This window comes from Anarhichas minor, unplaced genomic scaffold, assembly GCF_050575085.1.
Source record: "Anarhichas minor isolate MPS153535 unplaced genomic scaffold, ASM5057508v1 ptg000026l, whole genome shotgun sequence".
NCBI lineage: Eukaryota > Metazoa > Chordata > Actinopteri > Perciformes > Anarhichadidae > Anarhichas > Anarhichas minor.
The window spans coordinates 9,410,576-9,426,629 of NW_027466472.1; the positions used below are offsets into that span (position 1 = coordinate 9,410,576).

The 16,054-nt window shown below is 41.4% G+C and overlaps 2 protein-coding genes across 7 annotated transcripts in view; one reads left to right on the top strand and one right to left on the bottom strand.

The window, feature by feature from the left end:
* The window catches only part of mcamb (melanoma cell adhesion molecule b), a 29,937-nt gene extending 27,325 nt beyond the window's left edge, over positions 1–2,612 (top strand). For 5 of the 6 annotated variants that reach the window (XM_076100007.1, XM_076100008.1, XM_076100004.1 and 2 more), the window contains 2 exons: positions 746–857; positions 998–2,612. In XM_076100007.1, coding sequence (XP_075956122.1) covers positions 746–857; positions 998–1,027 — 142 coding nt within the window. In that variant the 3' untranslated portion in view covers positions 1,028–2,612. Of the gene's footprint in view, positions 1–745; positions 858–992 lie in introns of all 6 variants that reach the window. The other variant, XM_076100006.1, reaches the window with a different exon arrangement.
* Positions 2,613–3,593: 981 nt separating this feature from the next.
* Positions 3,594–16,054, bottom strand: part of cbl (Cbl proto-oncogene, E3 ubiquitin protein ligase) — a 34,224-nt gene continuing 21,763 nt past the window's right edge. The window contains exons 5-16 of the mRNA XM_076100003.1: positions 14,714–14,835; positions 13,992–14,129; positions 13,192–13,279; positions 12,090–12,221; positions 11,682–11,900; positions 10,596–10,727; positions 9,457–9,876; positions 9,127–9,215; positions 8,718–8,924; positions 8,510–8,598; positions 8,082–8,336; positions 3,594–6,726 (exon numbers count right to left, since the gene is read on the bottom strand). Of these exons, the coding sequence (XP_075956118.1) occupies positions 6,428–6,726; positions 8,082–8,336; positions 8,510–8,598; positions 8,718–8,924; positions 9,127–9,215; positions 9,457–9,876; positions 10,596–10,727; positions 11,682–11,900; positions 12,090–12,221; positions 13,192–13,279; positions 13,992–14,129; positions 14,714–14,835 (2,190 nt within the window). The 3' untranslated portion in view covers positions 3,594–6,427. The remainder of the gene's footprint in view (positions 6,727–8,081; positions 8,337–8,509; positions 8,599–8,717; positions 8,925–9,126; positions 9,216–9,456; positions 9,877–10,595; positions 10,728–11,681; positions 11,901–12,089; positions 12,222–13,191; positions 13,280–13,991; positions 14,130–14,713; positions 14,836–16,054) is intronic.

Here is a 16,054-nt window from a genome sequence, read left to right on the forward strand (position 1 = left end):
ATGTAAGGTGTTTTAATCCCCTTTTAGATGCAGCATCAACCGTAGTGGACTCCAAATATGTGTTGGATCTCAACCAAAAACTAGACTAACGAGCTTTTGGTGACAGAATAAGTCATGAAAGAAGGCCAGCATGGCAGAGAGACACAGCAGGAAGCGGCGTAAGACTGTTTGTTTACATTAGGACTTCACTTTCTAGTTAAATTGCAGATTTCTTCGATTGTGGAAAGCAAAATTAAATGTCATAATAAATCAAATCAATCAAAAATCAATCAAATCTCAAGATGATGGTTTATAAAGTTGGTGCATTCAATTCAATCAGAAAACATGTCTCTTTTATTTCTAAAAACAAATAAGGCATTTAAGATAATATGGTAAAATTTAATGAAATTCCTTAACGAAGCTGCTAAAATGTATTAATTAAATGTTAATTTTAATACAATAATTGCATGTAACATTGTAGGAATACCCATGTGTGTAGTTAGCACTCACATGGTTAACATAATTAATATTTACATATATTAACAAAGGACAACGTGTTACATGAGAGGTGCACAGATGATTATCACCAACTCTGCAGTTCCTCTCGGCTCCATGGAGCTTTGTAGCATCTTTTAGCTCAATGTTTAAAAGCTCTAAAAACGCACTGTTTACAGCTTGCTGGATCATCATTGTCATGGCTGGGTAGAAGAACATTCTGTTGCATTATGCATGTTTCTGACTTTAAGGGGTTATTTTGGTCTCGCAGCACTAAAGAGAAGTCCAGCAAAGATAACATCGTGGTGGAGATGAAGAGCGACAACACTGAGGAAGCTGTGCTCCTCGGGGTCAACGGGGAAAAGCAACCTCCCAGCCACCAGGTAGATATACACTGTTTAAATGAACGGGTCGTAGCCTAAGATGATGCTGATCTGATTACACCTTTATCATATTTACACACCCTCCACCCCACCTCTCTCCCTCGCCCTCTTTTTTTGTGTTTTTGCCCTCTGGAGTAAAGGGCGGTGCGTACCTGAATGTACAGAAGTGAGGAGGCAACTGCAGACACACCACAACAGCTGCTCCCGTTCTTCCCTCTCAGGCTCAGACCGGCCGATGCCTTCAAGTCTTCCACCGCAGCCCCTTATCCCAGAGTTATGTCATGGAAAAGTCGGATGTCAGTCAATATCGTGACGCCGTCGGAGTCTCAAGTTATTCTATGCTGCAGCTTTTGCTTTACCGTCTGTTACATCTTCTGTTGGAATGAGCTTTAATGAGAAGTAACTTGAGCACTCCATGACGTAACTCTGCGAATACATCTTCCACCTTCGAAACGAGGACTATCCTTCGCCTATGGTTCTTATTACCAAAAGCCTTGTATACTGCTGATTGTCTGTCGAACAATAATTTGAGCACAACATTGACCAGGGACTGTTTTTATACCCGACTACACCTCACCTCAGGCAAAGTAATCACTGAAGAGCAGCCTGAAACAGCTCTTTGTCCAGTGTACATATTATAATCTGTGTATATATTTCTTTATTTAAAAATAACACGATAGAAAAAAAAAAAAAAAAATCAAAAATAAATGACCAGATAGTGTTTTATTTAGTTTGGGTGCTCTTTATGGAGAGCAACAAGTTCTTGTTTTTATTTTTAATAATGTTTTGTCTCTCTGCTTCCTGTTCTGCTTAAGTCTGTACACTGAAATCTTTGGGGGCCCGACGATGCGGCCCCTACATCCAGTTACAGCCACACCAAAGGTTTTCCCTTTAGCTCTGAAAACAAACTCTTTAGGTAGTTTAATCGCACATCAGTCACAGTTGTAGTCGTTTGTTTGTCCATATTGCAGAAGGTTAATATTATTTGTAGTTCTCTTTAATTTACGTTTTCTTTCCTTCACAGTCTAGTTTTGATATTTTCTGTGTGTGTTTGAGTGGAAGCGTTGCCAACAGCCAAGTTCAAAAGTTACAGATGCCTTAGAAATAAAATCAAAGCGTGTAGAAATATCATTTCTATTGTTATGTTTCTATTTAATGTTCAGTGCACTGATTTCTGCCAGTGGTTTGGTTGAATGTGACTGTATGTGAATGAAAAGTGTTTCTGTGGTTATTTTTTAAGAGGGCAGAACAGATCATTTGTCCGTGGTGAATATTGTTCATGGCATGAAGTTACCCTCCTCAAAAGGAAAAGACATTATTCTGTGTTATGAATTAACGAATTCATGTTTTGACTGAATGGTGAAATAATCTGTTGGATCCCAGAGAGAGACATAGAATCCCCCTCAGACATGATGACTGACTATAATTTCTGACTACTGAGGAGGGGGGAATGACTGTGACTCCACATATGCAAATGAAGTTTGTAGACAATCAACAATGAATATGCACTGTGCTCACTGCTCAATGATGTGCAGGTATCCTCCATACTCACCCTTCCTACTCTGTGTTGGTCTGTTTTGTTTAAGAACTACCACTGTTAATTAGTTTTGGATGTTTGAAATCTGTGAAATGTACAATGATTTCATTGATGACATTCAAACCAATTCACCAACAAATTTTTTGGTTTTTATTTCATTATTTGTAGTTTTTGAAAATTATACCAAATAAAGATTTTACTGTTAAATGAAACGAAAAGCTTGAAATATTTTTAAGTTTGACGATGAGCTACCTATTAAACAGCTTTAAGTAAAAGTGAAGGCTGTTAATGTTTAACAAAAAAACATTTTATCTGATTTTGGTTCTGCAGATTTAAAGGTATTTTTTTAAAGATTCTTTATAATTTCCGAGTATTTCTTTTATTATACAATGAATTTATTGTGTACTATACTATGACTTTTTTCAACACCCCATACTATACTATAATGACTTTTTAATGAATCATACATTTTTCATGACTTTTCAACATGAATTTTTTGTTTTTTCAAAATACCATACTATGATAGTTTAGAATACTCGTCTATAAAAAGTTCGAAAAACTAATATGGTATGTTGAAAAAAAAGTGAAAAAAAGTAATTGTATAGTTTTTCTAAAAGTCATAATATAGTCATCGTATGAAAAAAAATCATAGTATGGTATGTCGAAATCATTAATTGTATTTTATGTGCAAAAACTCAGTCATAGTGTAGTATGTTGGGAAAAGTCATAAAATGTCAGTATAGTATGTCCAAAACAATTTGTAAATTCATTGAAAGTCTTAGTATAGTATTTCTAAAAAAAGTCATTTTATAGTATGTCGAAGAAAGTCTGAGTATAGTACCCTGATGAAGGAAAAAAGGTCATAGTGCAGTATGTCGAAAAAGTAATAAAAACTGTAAAAATAAAATGTCTAAAAAAGTATGTTGAAAAAAGTCACAAAAAAGCAATTGTATAGTTTGTCAAAAAATGTCATATATAATAATAAATAATAAGTCTGTAAACACTATAATGAACCAATGAATTCACTGTTAGTCGAGCACATGATTGAGTCTTCACAAACGGCTTAAATATCCTGAGGAATTGTTAAGATATATTGTTCATCAATGTCACTACTACTGGCCTGCATTTGATATTTCTCAGAGTAATGGCATCTACACGCTAAACACATTTGAATATGCATATAAAGAGGAGACATGTGGTAACCTTTACTTATCATTTTATTAACAGCACTGTGCAGACTTCCAAAGTGATATGAGCTTTAAAAAACATCAAAAAGTGAATGAATGACTCGCACCGATGAGACGCGACACCACACCACATGGAACAACAGCTCTCTCTTCTGGCAGAAAGCTGAAGTACCCCAAACACAGGGACCGAGGGCAACAGGCTGGTACGCATCGAGCATCTCTGAGGCCGAGTGCTGATCTGGGACCTGGTTTATCTTTCAAGTAAGAAAGTAAAGGGGGACCTTTCTCCCAGATCAGCAACTGTGCTCCAAGAGGAGGCTTGACGCGACAGATTAATACAAGCAATACTGCACAATCTAGCCTTCTGAGATCACCAGGTACAGAACACTCTACTCTCCTTACTCTACACGTGGTGAGGATCTCCTAACATATGGCACTGCTCACAGAATTATTCACACAAGTCAACAAAACCTTTGAAAAAAATAAAAATAAAAAATACTTTTACAGGAATGCAAAATGAAATAAAACACATTTTTTTCTTTTCATATTACCAACTTTGCACAATTAGATTTTTCTTTAGAGTGACAGTATCAAAGCACAAATTGGTATATTGTGAGAAATCCCCCAAAAAAGAATAGCAACAATGACATGCTGTCCTCAAAGCATAAACAAAACATTGGTATTGAGGATTGGGGACCTCCCCGTCCATTACCCATCATTCAAGAAGTTTCTCAAGGCAACTAGGAACAGGGGACAGAACGGACTAGAGGATGGCCAGAGATAGCTTCCAGTCAACAGAGCATTACCCAGAATAAGCACGTGCTGATTGGCTATTGACATGATTTAAACCCTCCCCCAAAAAACATTCTTCTTCATATGCTGGGAGAGGTTCAAGTCAATGTACCTCCAAGTTCCTTATTCATTCATAGTACCTGGAAATCAAGCTGCTGTTTTAGTCCAACCAACATTTGGAAATAAAAGGAACAATGTGCAAGTTATAAAGTTGTGTGATAAAAAGAAATCGGCTACTTGTGTGACTTCATTAAGCAGATACTTTCAGCTACATGTCAGCTGGAGGAAGAGTCGGCAGGTGAGCTGCTGTTCATGCCAGTGAGTCTCCTCTGGTGAACTTGTTCAGATGAACATTATTCCTGAGTTAGCTCTTACAGTTGGCCCAAATACTGATTTTAATGGAGACTTGGGGGTGGGCCAGCGAACCCATGAGCCTACTCTTTTTTTCCAAAAGCCTCTGCAGTCACTTCCAGTCAGTGGCGGTGAACCGCCGCAGAGAAAGGAGACTAATGTGAGAGAGAAGCCTGAATCTCTTACAAAATGTCTGGTTTCCATAGCATCTAGTTTGCTATATTGAAGAGTCTACCTGTAGAGAATCACAGAGAATATATATATTCAAAAAAAAAAGAGTTTTAAAGACTGAAGAGTCGACAGCTTGAGAGGGCTGCAGGCTCCCACGTCGTTAGTACTTTCAAGTATGCTACATCACGGACCAGAGACACGCAGATGATACCGTCACTCTAAAGAAACAGGGCGACTGGTAAACACAGTATTCACAAATGTACATTTAAGGCTTAATTGTTTTGCACTAACAATAGTAGCAGCAGTGAAGCACTTCTGAATGAATTATAATAATATTGATGATCATATTACGATAAAATATTACCTAAGTAAATCAATGTCATCTTTTTTGTTGTTTCACAACACTGGACTGAGCTGGAGACAGAATTGTAATCAGCCGGCCAATGAAGTGAGACAAAGACACAATGAAAACATTTCAGCCACCACGGGTCACACAACACTAGTCTGGTACTGCAGGGTCGTCAACGTTAGCACGTCCTCTAATAATCTCGCTGCCGTACAGAGCAGCAGTACGTTTACAGAGCACGGGTCGGAGTATACGGACTGTAATTCCACATTCATGTTGTACAGGAACAGGGGGGTTCATTTAAGAGAGAGGGTCGTGAGGAGTAGGTCTGGCAGACACGCACACGCATGCATGCTCACGTACACACAAACTCACACGTATAAACACACGCTGCCAGACAACAGCCCAGACCTGAAACCATCGCCATGCTACTTTGAAAAATACAACACGACAAAACAAGCATGTTTTTCTAAAAAAAAAAAGAAGAAAAAAGTACCAAAGCAACGTTGTTAATCAAAGGCCATAACAGACTGACTTCATAATGAAAAAAGCTCTGCTGCACATCTCCTAAACTGACGCTGACGCGTCGCGGTGAGGAAGACATCCTGACTCTTCCTCACGTGTATTTCATGCCTCAGTCCGAGAAAATGGTCCCCGCCTACCGATATCACTTGTACCAACAGCGACCCTCAAAGCTGAAGTCATTTTTACATACTGTATATATTACACACATTTAATATATATTTACTCATATATTAAATTTTCATATAGACATACATTTTTAGTTTTTTTGTGAGGTGTTGGTTACATTTTCAGGGGAATAACGATCCGTCGTCCCGGGATTCCTACGAAAGTCTGTCGCCATTTGGCGTCCGCTCGTTGTTCCACGCATGCTCGGTACCTGCCGCAGAGATGTCCATGAAAAAACGAAGAGGCCTGCTGTAGCAGTTTAAAGAAGGCCGGACACTGTTGAAAGCGCATGGAGTGCAGGGGCGCAAAGTCCCAGAGACACTGGTGTAACGAGCCAGTTCAAAATCCCCAGGGATGTAGGGGCGTCAAGCCAGCACCGGAGGTAGTGCTGCAGGCAACGGGCTTTGGGCCGGGCCGTGCCAACCGAAACCCAACCGGGGCCGGGCCAAGCTAGGGCGAGAGAGCAAACGAGAGAGAGACGCAGGAGAGGAGTGTGCTATGTAAGAATGTGCGCGGTGGAGGGAATGGAGACAAACTCGCGTAGGATATTCTTAGCCATTTCAACATTGTTCTGTGCAATCAACAGCGCTTTCTGGATGTCCTGGTAAGAGTATCCCTCACTCAAGAGGTGCTCGATTTCACAACTGATTTGGGGGTTGGCTTCTTCTCCTCCTGCTGCTCCACCACTGGGCGGAGCAGGGACGAGCGGGACGGGGCTGGCTCTGCGCTCCGAGTTGATTCGTCTGGGCAGAGGCTTCGGAGGTCTCTCTGGGGCTTCCACCGGCTCGGAGAAGGCTGAAGAAAAGAAGAGCGTGAATGTCAGCGCCTTTAAGAGCTGAAAGGTCTGGACTACTCTAGTTCAATAGGTCAATATAGGTCAATGTGAATGAAGATTCACTTTACTGGAAGTCATTTACATCTCATTTAAAAAACGACAACATCCTGATCACTTAAAAAAAAGCACCTGTGGCAAACAGCACACTTATTATTTGCCTTTAATGAGCTGTGTGTTTTTATAATACTGTATATATGGTGAACTGGCTGATCGTTCCACTGCAGCAACCTTTAATAAAGCACTCTTAGAGAGTCCAATTATGATCTGGGAGCTTGTCAGCGTGTCTGAGAGCCATTTAATTGGTCCTCAGATATAAAGATTCAGGTCTCTAGTGGAACACTCAGACAGCCGGCACTCATCATACTGTGTAGGCAGTAAATGTCAGCTCGCTGCAGACACGAGGAGATTACTGAGAGAAATAAATGATTTTCTTCCTTCTCCTACAGATTGCGATGAAGTCACTAAATGCTGCGTTCGTTGCGGTGAAACCTCCACACAACCTGGCGGTCTGTGACATCTCGGGGTCAATCTCAGTGAGATTCTGATGATACAGACGGTGAGTTCACCGTAGGTATGTCTAACATCCTGGAGGCATCACCAACTGTTTCAAGATCAGTGATCACTCTCTGAGCATACTATTGGTCTTTACCCGTTGCACGCTACAATGAATTTGTCCATTATGTACATTTCTAATCAATCAAAATCGAACATTAACTTCAGAGAGCTTCTGGAAAACCGGTATCATGTCTGGCCTCATTCCAGGGATGCAGAAAAACGCTTTGCTCGACTTTTCAGACTACTCCCGGTCAGAGGACTTTAGAACTGCTTCTAGATATTGATTAATCAGCAATTTCTGCTTATTGGCCAGGAAGGCGCTGAACAAAGAGGCTGCCATTACACGTCTTTACATCCGAGTAATTTTATGATACAGACACACCATTATCCGTTACTGTATGCCATCACTAATGTAAAATGTGAACTTTAAAGTGTCATGTCTCTTAATAAAAGACCATATTTTAAAGGGTCAATTCACAGAAAGTATTTCCTACTTCCCCTAAAGGTATATAAGTATTTATTTAATTGTTTCTGAAAGCCACAGCTGGTGCTTTAGCACCAGATCTCTGTTATCTAGCACATGCACAAGTTGGGGGAGAAAATGAACAAAGTCACCTGTAGCCTTGGAAGAATTAGGCAATGCTACAGTAAAAAAATCCTTCTTTCATAACATGGCTTGTTATAAATGACAGAAAGTATTTTTCAAAGTTGTATCGTGTATAAAAACAAGCTCAGCCTCAACAAGGACAAGTATACGTACGCGCTGCAGCTCCAGCATCCGAATCTAGAGAAAGGCGGCTGAAAGCAGCTGTGGAGGATGAGCTTGACGAGGATGATAAAGAGGAGGAAGACGACCTCGCCAGTTCTGAAAGGGTCCGTCGAGTCGTAAGCATTGGCAGCCGGGGCTTTGGGAAGTCGTAGCAGTTCTCCTCCTCCTCCTCCTCCTCCTCCTTGTCCTCGGCTACATGTTCTCTTGGGCCATTGGTCATCGCCAGAGGGGGCAACTCTGAATAGTCTTGGATGGATTGAAAACAAAAGTATTAGCACTGCAGCATCTGAGAGACAGAGAACTACATGAAGTTACATGAAGAGACAACTCTTTACAGGTTGGTAGACCGAAAGGATACTTAAGAGGTTTAAAATAGTAACTCATGTCCACCTGATCCAAAGATTGATGAATCAAAATACCTGAATCTCTGGCTTGTTGTGACCTGGCCTGGATGTTGTACATGGCTTCATACATTTGAGGTCCATCCTCTAGTTCAGCCATTGTCAGCCTACAACAACAACAAACAACAATAATAAGAACACAACAACCACAGCAGATGCAGTATTACAGTCCCCAAAGTAATGTAGATGTGCTGCTGGAGGTGGATTCATCGAGTGTTTTGAATACCGTGAGTTGAGTGCAGTAGCTTGGGTCTGTGTCTGGAGTGCTGCTAGAGGCTGAGTCTGTGGAGGTCTCGGGACCGGTGGGGTCTCCCCTACAGGTGCTGCCGTGATGGGGGGCAGGACTGGGCGAGAGGAGGGGATCATGTACTCTGACTCCTCCTCGCTGTCACGTGCCTCCTCTCCTGTCACTGACCTCTGGGCTGGAGAAGGTCTGGAAACAAAACAAAACAAAAAAGAACATTCAAACTAGAACTGTAAATATGGATTCATGAAATATAAACGCTAAATGTTTTCAGTGGAAACAAGCTTCCTGAAGTATGCATCGTATGGCCTTTGAAATGATTTTTGCTCACTTGCTGATCACAGTCATTCAAAGACTCCTTTAAAGTCGTCATAGCGCCGGCACAACATACCTGATCGCCAGTGAATAGATGCCGTTGGCTGAGGATGAGGGCTTGACTTTGGCGTTGTCATAATCTTGACCGGCTACTGCCGCAAAATTCTGTCAGGGAAGCAGAAGCGGAAATCTTAGAAACCTTAAAGTGAAGAATACTTTCATAATCAAAATCTTGAAACCAAATACGGATCACATTAAAAAGGAATAGCTTGGCATTAAAGGAAATACATGTAGTAATATATACTGGATGTATTTCAGTTCTCAAACTTGGACGGTTACTACTAAAATGTTTGTAATTGTAGACGATTAATACACATCAAACCAAATGTTTTGTGGTTTCACTGACCAGCTGGTGATCCAGGCTGAGGGAGCTGTTGTTCTTGTGCGAGTCGGACCGCGTGTCCAGAGCAGAAGGCAGCGCCAAGGGGAGGGAGTGTCGGTTGGAGAGTTCCCTGACACCTGCTCGAATGTCCACTCCCAGACCGGAGACTTGGGTGGATGAGGATGCCGAGGAGGACGACGAGGAAGAAGAAGAGGTGGGCGCCTTGGGAACGGGACGGGAGTTCCACTCAGCCGGGGGCCGGTTTGGGGGTGCAGGAGGCAGCTTCTCTCGAGGGGGCTCCCCGGGAGTGCAGGGTAAGGGCCGCCTCTGCAGCCGTCCTTCGGGGGCTGCCCCGGCTGTGTGGGGGCGGTCTGGAGGAGGAGGGGGGAGATCCCGCAGCGCTGGGGGGAGGGGAAGAGGCTTGTCTTTGTGGTGAGATGCTGCCTGGAGGGGAGAAACAGAGATGGAGGGAGCTCATTTAGACTACATTCAATATTGATGCGAAAAAGAAAACTCGGTGCTGCTCTCTTCTACGCTGGAAATAATCCATTCAGCAACAAGACCACTGTGAATGTATTTATCATCAATATCGACCACATACATAACTTAGATGAACAAAACACCAAGGAAAAGAATGAAAAAAACCAATTCCAGCTTTCCATTGATCTACATTTAAGCAGAAATATGAATATGAATATGTGAGGGGAAATGCCTCCTAAAATGACTTGTATGCTGAATATAAAATACGCTGATTATTGTGGCTGTCATTTTCAAACCTTACTTCTGTCAAAGGGGTAATATAAGTAAGCATCATTTGAATAACAGAGCTGGGTTACTGGTAGTATTCTCAAATGTAACTCTGGATTTGCTCTCTGCTGTCATTCTTTGGATTCATCAAAGAAGTCAAGCTGCGAACCAGCTGCAAAGCAGAATGTTTGAGTAGTTTGCCAGAAGTTACTAAAAAATAACATTTATTTTGTGACAGCACTACTTCCTGTTGACCTGTAGGCTATGACACACCCCTTCAGACAGAAGCTGGACAATTAAAACACATGTTGAAGATGCTGTGTGACTGTGAAATATGTAAATGCTTTAACACAATCATTTTAATATATCCCCCCCTTGCCCTAACAATGTGTTGTTGGTTGTGTTTGTTCGGTTACCTTACTGGTGACCCCGGGGCTGGAGGCACCAGGGGGGTTTGGAGGTCTGTGTGGTAGCAGGTCTAGTCTGGGCGGCACAGGGGGAACAGAGGACTGAGGAGCCATGGACATAGGTGACGGGGGGCGCTCCACCTGGATCAACAGGAACGAATACGAAAACACCAGAATCAGGATTGGTCTAATGGCACCTTTTCATGATACAAGTGATCCACAAACACAGTCAAGCTAACGTTCTTTAGATTGTAAGTAGAAAAGATGAAGAGGAATACTCGGCACAACAGTTCCCATCTGAGTTTTCCTCAAATGGTCACGTCTTAAATCTAGAATCATTATCAAGAGCTGCAGGAAAAGGCTGAAATTGTTATGATGGAGGAAAATCCCCTAAAAAAGACAATAACTATTCTTATGGTATTAATTCTTATGGTATGTGCTCTTTTGTATAATGATTATTTTGCTAGATAAGTTAATAAATAAGCACATAAAAAAAAAAAAAAAAGAAAAGACAAATATAAACAAATCCAAGACTCGGTTTGTTTCAACACGAAACAAACAAATTATTTATGAAGTAGAACAGAGTACTTCGTAGTGTACATCGAAAGAAATGGTCAAAGATGAGAAAGAGGCCGGGCTAGCAATGAAAGCCCCAAAGAAATTCCAGGGACCACATCAAAGTGTGTGTGATCTCAGATATTCACCTACTCTATAAGCAGACTAATGCTCTCACAGTTTCTCAGAGGCACATAAAAGATGGAGGATAGGAGACGGCCCCATATATCAAATACCGAGGCACAGAAAAAGAGCTGCTACCTTGGCACCATGAAAGATGGAGATGAAAGACTTGAGATATGAGCCGTGAGCTTGAAGCTCACAAAAAAAAGAAAAGGGCAAGGCAGGGAGTGTTTCATCAGTACAGAGACGAGTCTCTCAGGCAAACAGAGAGAAGAGGAGAGAACAGTAGGAACCACGAGTTGACCACAGGGGCTCAATGTTTTATCAATGAAGAAGAAAACAGCTTGCTAGGTGTCATAACTGTAAACTTTATAGACAAACAAATAAAATTAAGTCAAGGTCTTTCCACAATATTACCTTTGAGAAGGCAAGTTTGCTCATCATGAGGTGGGGGTCTTCAAGTCTGTCGTCATCATCATCGTCATAGATGGGTGATGGAGCGCCCTCGGCCCCGAATAGGACCCTGCACGACCCCCCGCTGTTGTCTTTGGGGTCAAAAGGATCCACAACAATGGGCTCTGTACCCTTAATCTCACAGCGACAGAAGGGGCATCCCGTTCCCTGACCCTCCGACTCCTGTAACAGGCAGAGAGGCAAGATGTAATAGCACACCGAGATGAAAGGAGGTTACGTGCTTTTATGTGTGTTACATCCTCAGAGAACAACACTTCAGCAGTGAGTTGTCCTCTCAAAAGGTGCGAGTTATGAGATGTAACTCGGAGCAATCAACCCACACAAACCTATTGCATGCACCCACACGCTTACCTGCCAGGCAGTGAGACAGGAGGTGCACATGAGATGACCACAGGGCTCGATCTTCACATCCTTGTCGTTCTCGGCACAGATCTTGCACAGCTGGAAAGTGGAGCCCATCTCACAGTACAGCTCATATTGCTCCTGAGGCGAAGAAGAAATGAGACAACTGTGAGTGTCGGCGGCCAAACACGGTAACATCATACGGCACGAACACGATCCGAGATCATTTTTGAAAGAGATCAGGAGCCAAGTTAAAATGTGGGGGCGTATTTTTAGTTTCAGTTCTGTGCTCAAGCAAAGTGAGTCTGTTCATAAACACCTTTGCAAAACCCTGAGAAGAAAAAGACAAAAACAACAAAAAAAAGAAACTGGTCTGGACAACATTTTACAATTCACAGTAATGTGTGTGGCGCATTTAACAAGGTGTGTCCTCTAATGAGAGTATGAACTATTGCAAGACGGATGGGGTTTCCTGTACTGCTCAACAATAGAGGAAGCTCGCGCTGACAAAAGACCAATTAGCTTGAAGTACAAAACTATCAAATTCTGAAAGGCACCATTTATTTTCACTAAGCTCATTCCATGTTCAACACAGGGTTTGACAGTTTACTCGGGGAACACAACACTGTTTAAGTTCAGTGAACTTTAAAAAAGATAACTCAACATTAAAGTCAAAATATCCATTTAAATATATATATATATATATATATATATATATATATGTATTTAAATATACCTTTATCATAATGCTCTGCGTGAAACATACAGTATATGCTTCTGCCGCCTTCACTGCATTTACATTAGCGGAGGCTGCATATTTCATACTTATTAAACATAAATGTCAGAGAGAAAAAAATGCTATTTGTTTAAATATTTTTGGTTAATCAGCCACTTCACCTTTGACAAACTCAGTTCCCGTGTGGTGTTTTATCATATCTTCTACTTCTGCTTCCTTCTGGTAATGAACCAGTGGACTGTTGCATCATTTTACTTTACTGAGCTGTGTGTGAACTAAGAAAAGGCCATTTGAGATTGACAATAAAATGCGGAAGAATAGCAAGAATATACATTAAAGACTGAGGATTCAGTCTGAGTCGCACGCCGCTCTGACCTGTGTGACTTTGATGTGGTCTTGAGGCGAAGGCTCACACAGTCCCGTCAGATCTGGATTTTGGGTCCGGCCATCGGGGAATAAATAGCTGGAGATGAAAAGGAAAGTTCTCGTCATAATTAGTGAGTATGATTATACTGAATGAATACCCAACAGGCTGCGCTGCAGCAATAAAAAAACATCTGTTCAGTCCATTTGTTCAATCCGGCAACTTGTTTTAATATTATCACCAAGATGATGCATGTACAGTACGTGACTATTTCACAAATGGGTCAGATGGTGTAATTACTAACTTATAATTATGTTATAGATACAGGCGACCTACTGTACAGGCTTTCTTCGTTTTAAATCAGGATATGATTACAGGTTGTGGCCGGCCAACTGTAGCTTTCATTAAACCAACCAATCAACGCTGGCATAAAAAGACGAGTTTCATGCCAGCCAGCTAAACCACTCACTGAGCTGCACATTAGAAACCAACAGTTTTATTCTGGTTATGATAACACTGGAATGATGGGAACAGGCAATATGATATGGCTGGATTGGTTTAGAGCTGAAAGGCAGATTCAATCATGGGATGCAAAGCAGAGCTGCATAGTTTATACAGAGATGCAATGCTTTGTGGGGAGAGAAGAGGAAAGAAAATGGGAAATGGCAGAAAAAGAGAAGCCCTGCATATGACAGGAAGCTTGACTTCATTTATGAAAACCAATACCCAGCCACAGAGTTAGAGGTCTAGATGAAAATCCTCAAGAAAATGACAGATACAAGCGTGCCAAACAAAATGCCAGTGGACTCACAATCCTTCCCTGAAGCCATCTATGAGGGCCTGGAAGAGCGGTTTGTTGTGGGGAATCGTTTGGAGTATGTTGCCATCTGCTGTCACGTAGCCGATGGCCCACTGGCCCAGCCGTGTACAGCTCAGTCGGAAGATGTAACTGAGGAGAGAGAGACATGAGAAATAAGACATGCTGGAGTTGTATCACTCTGTGTTACACGGAAAAAAGTGATCAAATAGAGGAGAGTGTCTCCCAAATGGTGCACACAAAGGAACATGTTCTTCAAGTATGCATATACCTATTTATGAAATGAAGTCTATATGCAAATATGTAGGCTGAATTATGCATGGGAACATCCCCGTGGCAATATAACAACAACATTAAGCCACATTTGATCTAATGTGCATAATCAACAAAAAAGCACTGAACACAGTTCAAATGAAACAGTTTCAAAGAAAATGTATCCGATTCAAACATAAAACACATAAAAGCAAATTACATAAAAAGCATTTGACATAACTGAATAATTGATAACCCATTCTTTAATGCATTTCTATTTGTACATGAGAAAGATAAATGGGATAGATGTTTAAAAAGTAATTACATCATTGTCACAGTCATCAATGAACCTGAGAGAAGATACATGATAGGCAAAGACATCGTACACATTAAAACTCACCGCTGCTCTTTGACATAAAGGATAAGTACATTACAAGGTGTATGTGTGCATCTGTATGTCTCACCTGCCAGGCTTGTGGATGAACTTCTGTAGCCGTGCTTTGACCTCATCGTAGGTGAGGAAGGCCATGTACCCCGGGTGAGTAACTGCCAAGCTGTTCCAGTTGCGCAGCAGGGACGACCAAGGCTACACATAAAAAAACAAACGAGAACGAGTGACTCATCAGATGTGCGAGTGATTGCACACGGCAATCATAGTGTTAGCAGAGTAATAGAGAAATATATTGCATCGGGGATGACGCAGACGCCAATTTACTGAACTTCAGTGTGATTTACAACGATTTCAACCTGGGTCAAGCAGTGTTAAAAAGTCCTTAAAGCAGAATTTGGCACGCAACTCATTCGATACCATCTGGAGCTACAGAAGGGGGGGGGGGGGGGGGGGGGGAGGTGAAATGGACAAAAGCAGACTGCTTTCCATTCTGTATATGAAGCAGGGAAAAGTCAACTTTATGTTTCTTTCTTTAAAAACTACCTGACCCAAATCAAGTCAAGCCACCCAAACAACAAGGGGTGAACACTGCAGCAAAGAATATTAAATAATTAACACTTCATAGCTGACTGAGTACGATAGTAAGTAGGTGGTTCCGCAATTGCTCACCAGTCTGTGTTGAGTGTGAAAGGAAGTAGAATTAACACATACAGCACAAAAAAAAAAAAAAAAAAAAAAGAGCTGCAGAAGAACGGGCACGGTTCAATCTGCACAACAACTCACATCTTTTTATTCGGCTATATCACAAAGAGGGGCTTTGCTGTTCTCACGTAGTGTCACCACATTTGCTCAAATTAAAATAATACTTTGGTTATTTATACTTTTTGCACGCAGTATGACAAGTTGAACTCATGTTAGACATATTGTATCGCATCTCTCTTGTACCCTTCTAGAGTAATGTGATCGGAGACTGGCGGGGTTAGTGAACTAAAGTATGCAGTGTGCTGTTTACTGACTTCATTTCATATTGTCAGCAGATATTGTCGCATCTAGTAATTATACTTTTTTTGGGTACATTTTGCACCTGCTCTGTTTACACTTGACTAAAGAGAACAACTAAAGACACTGCATGAAACATTTGAAACATTTGAAGGGCTTACCAGTACACTACTGCATCAAGGACAGAGCTCAAAATGGCCACAGCCTCACTTCCTATTCTGCATTTGAGGACATTTAGAGGAGGGCTTCTACTGTGTGAGGAAGTGTCATAGGAAATGTCTGTAATCTGTTTAGGCTTCATTAAGCCTGTCGGTGTTCTGCACACAAGTTGGAGGGGATAATGTCACCGAGGACATAAACATAGTGTGGTAATTACAATGTTTATACAAAATGCTTGCACGACATACTATGGACA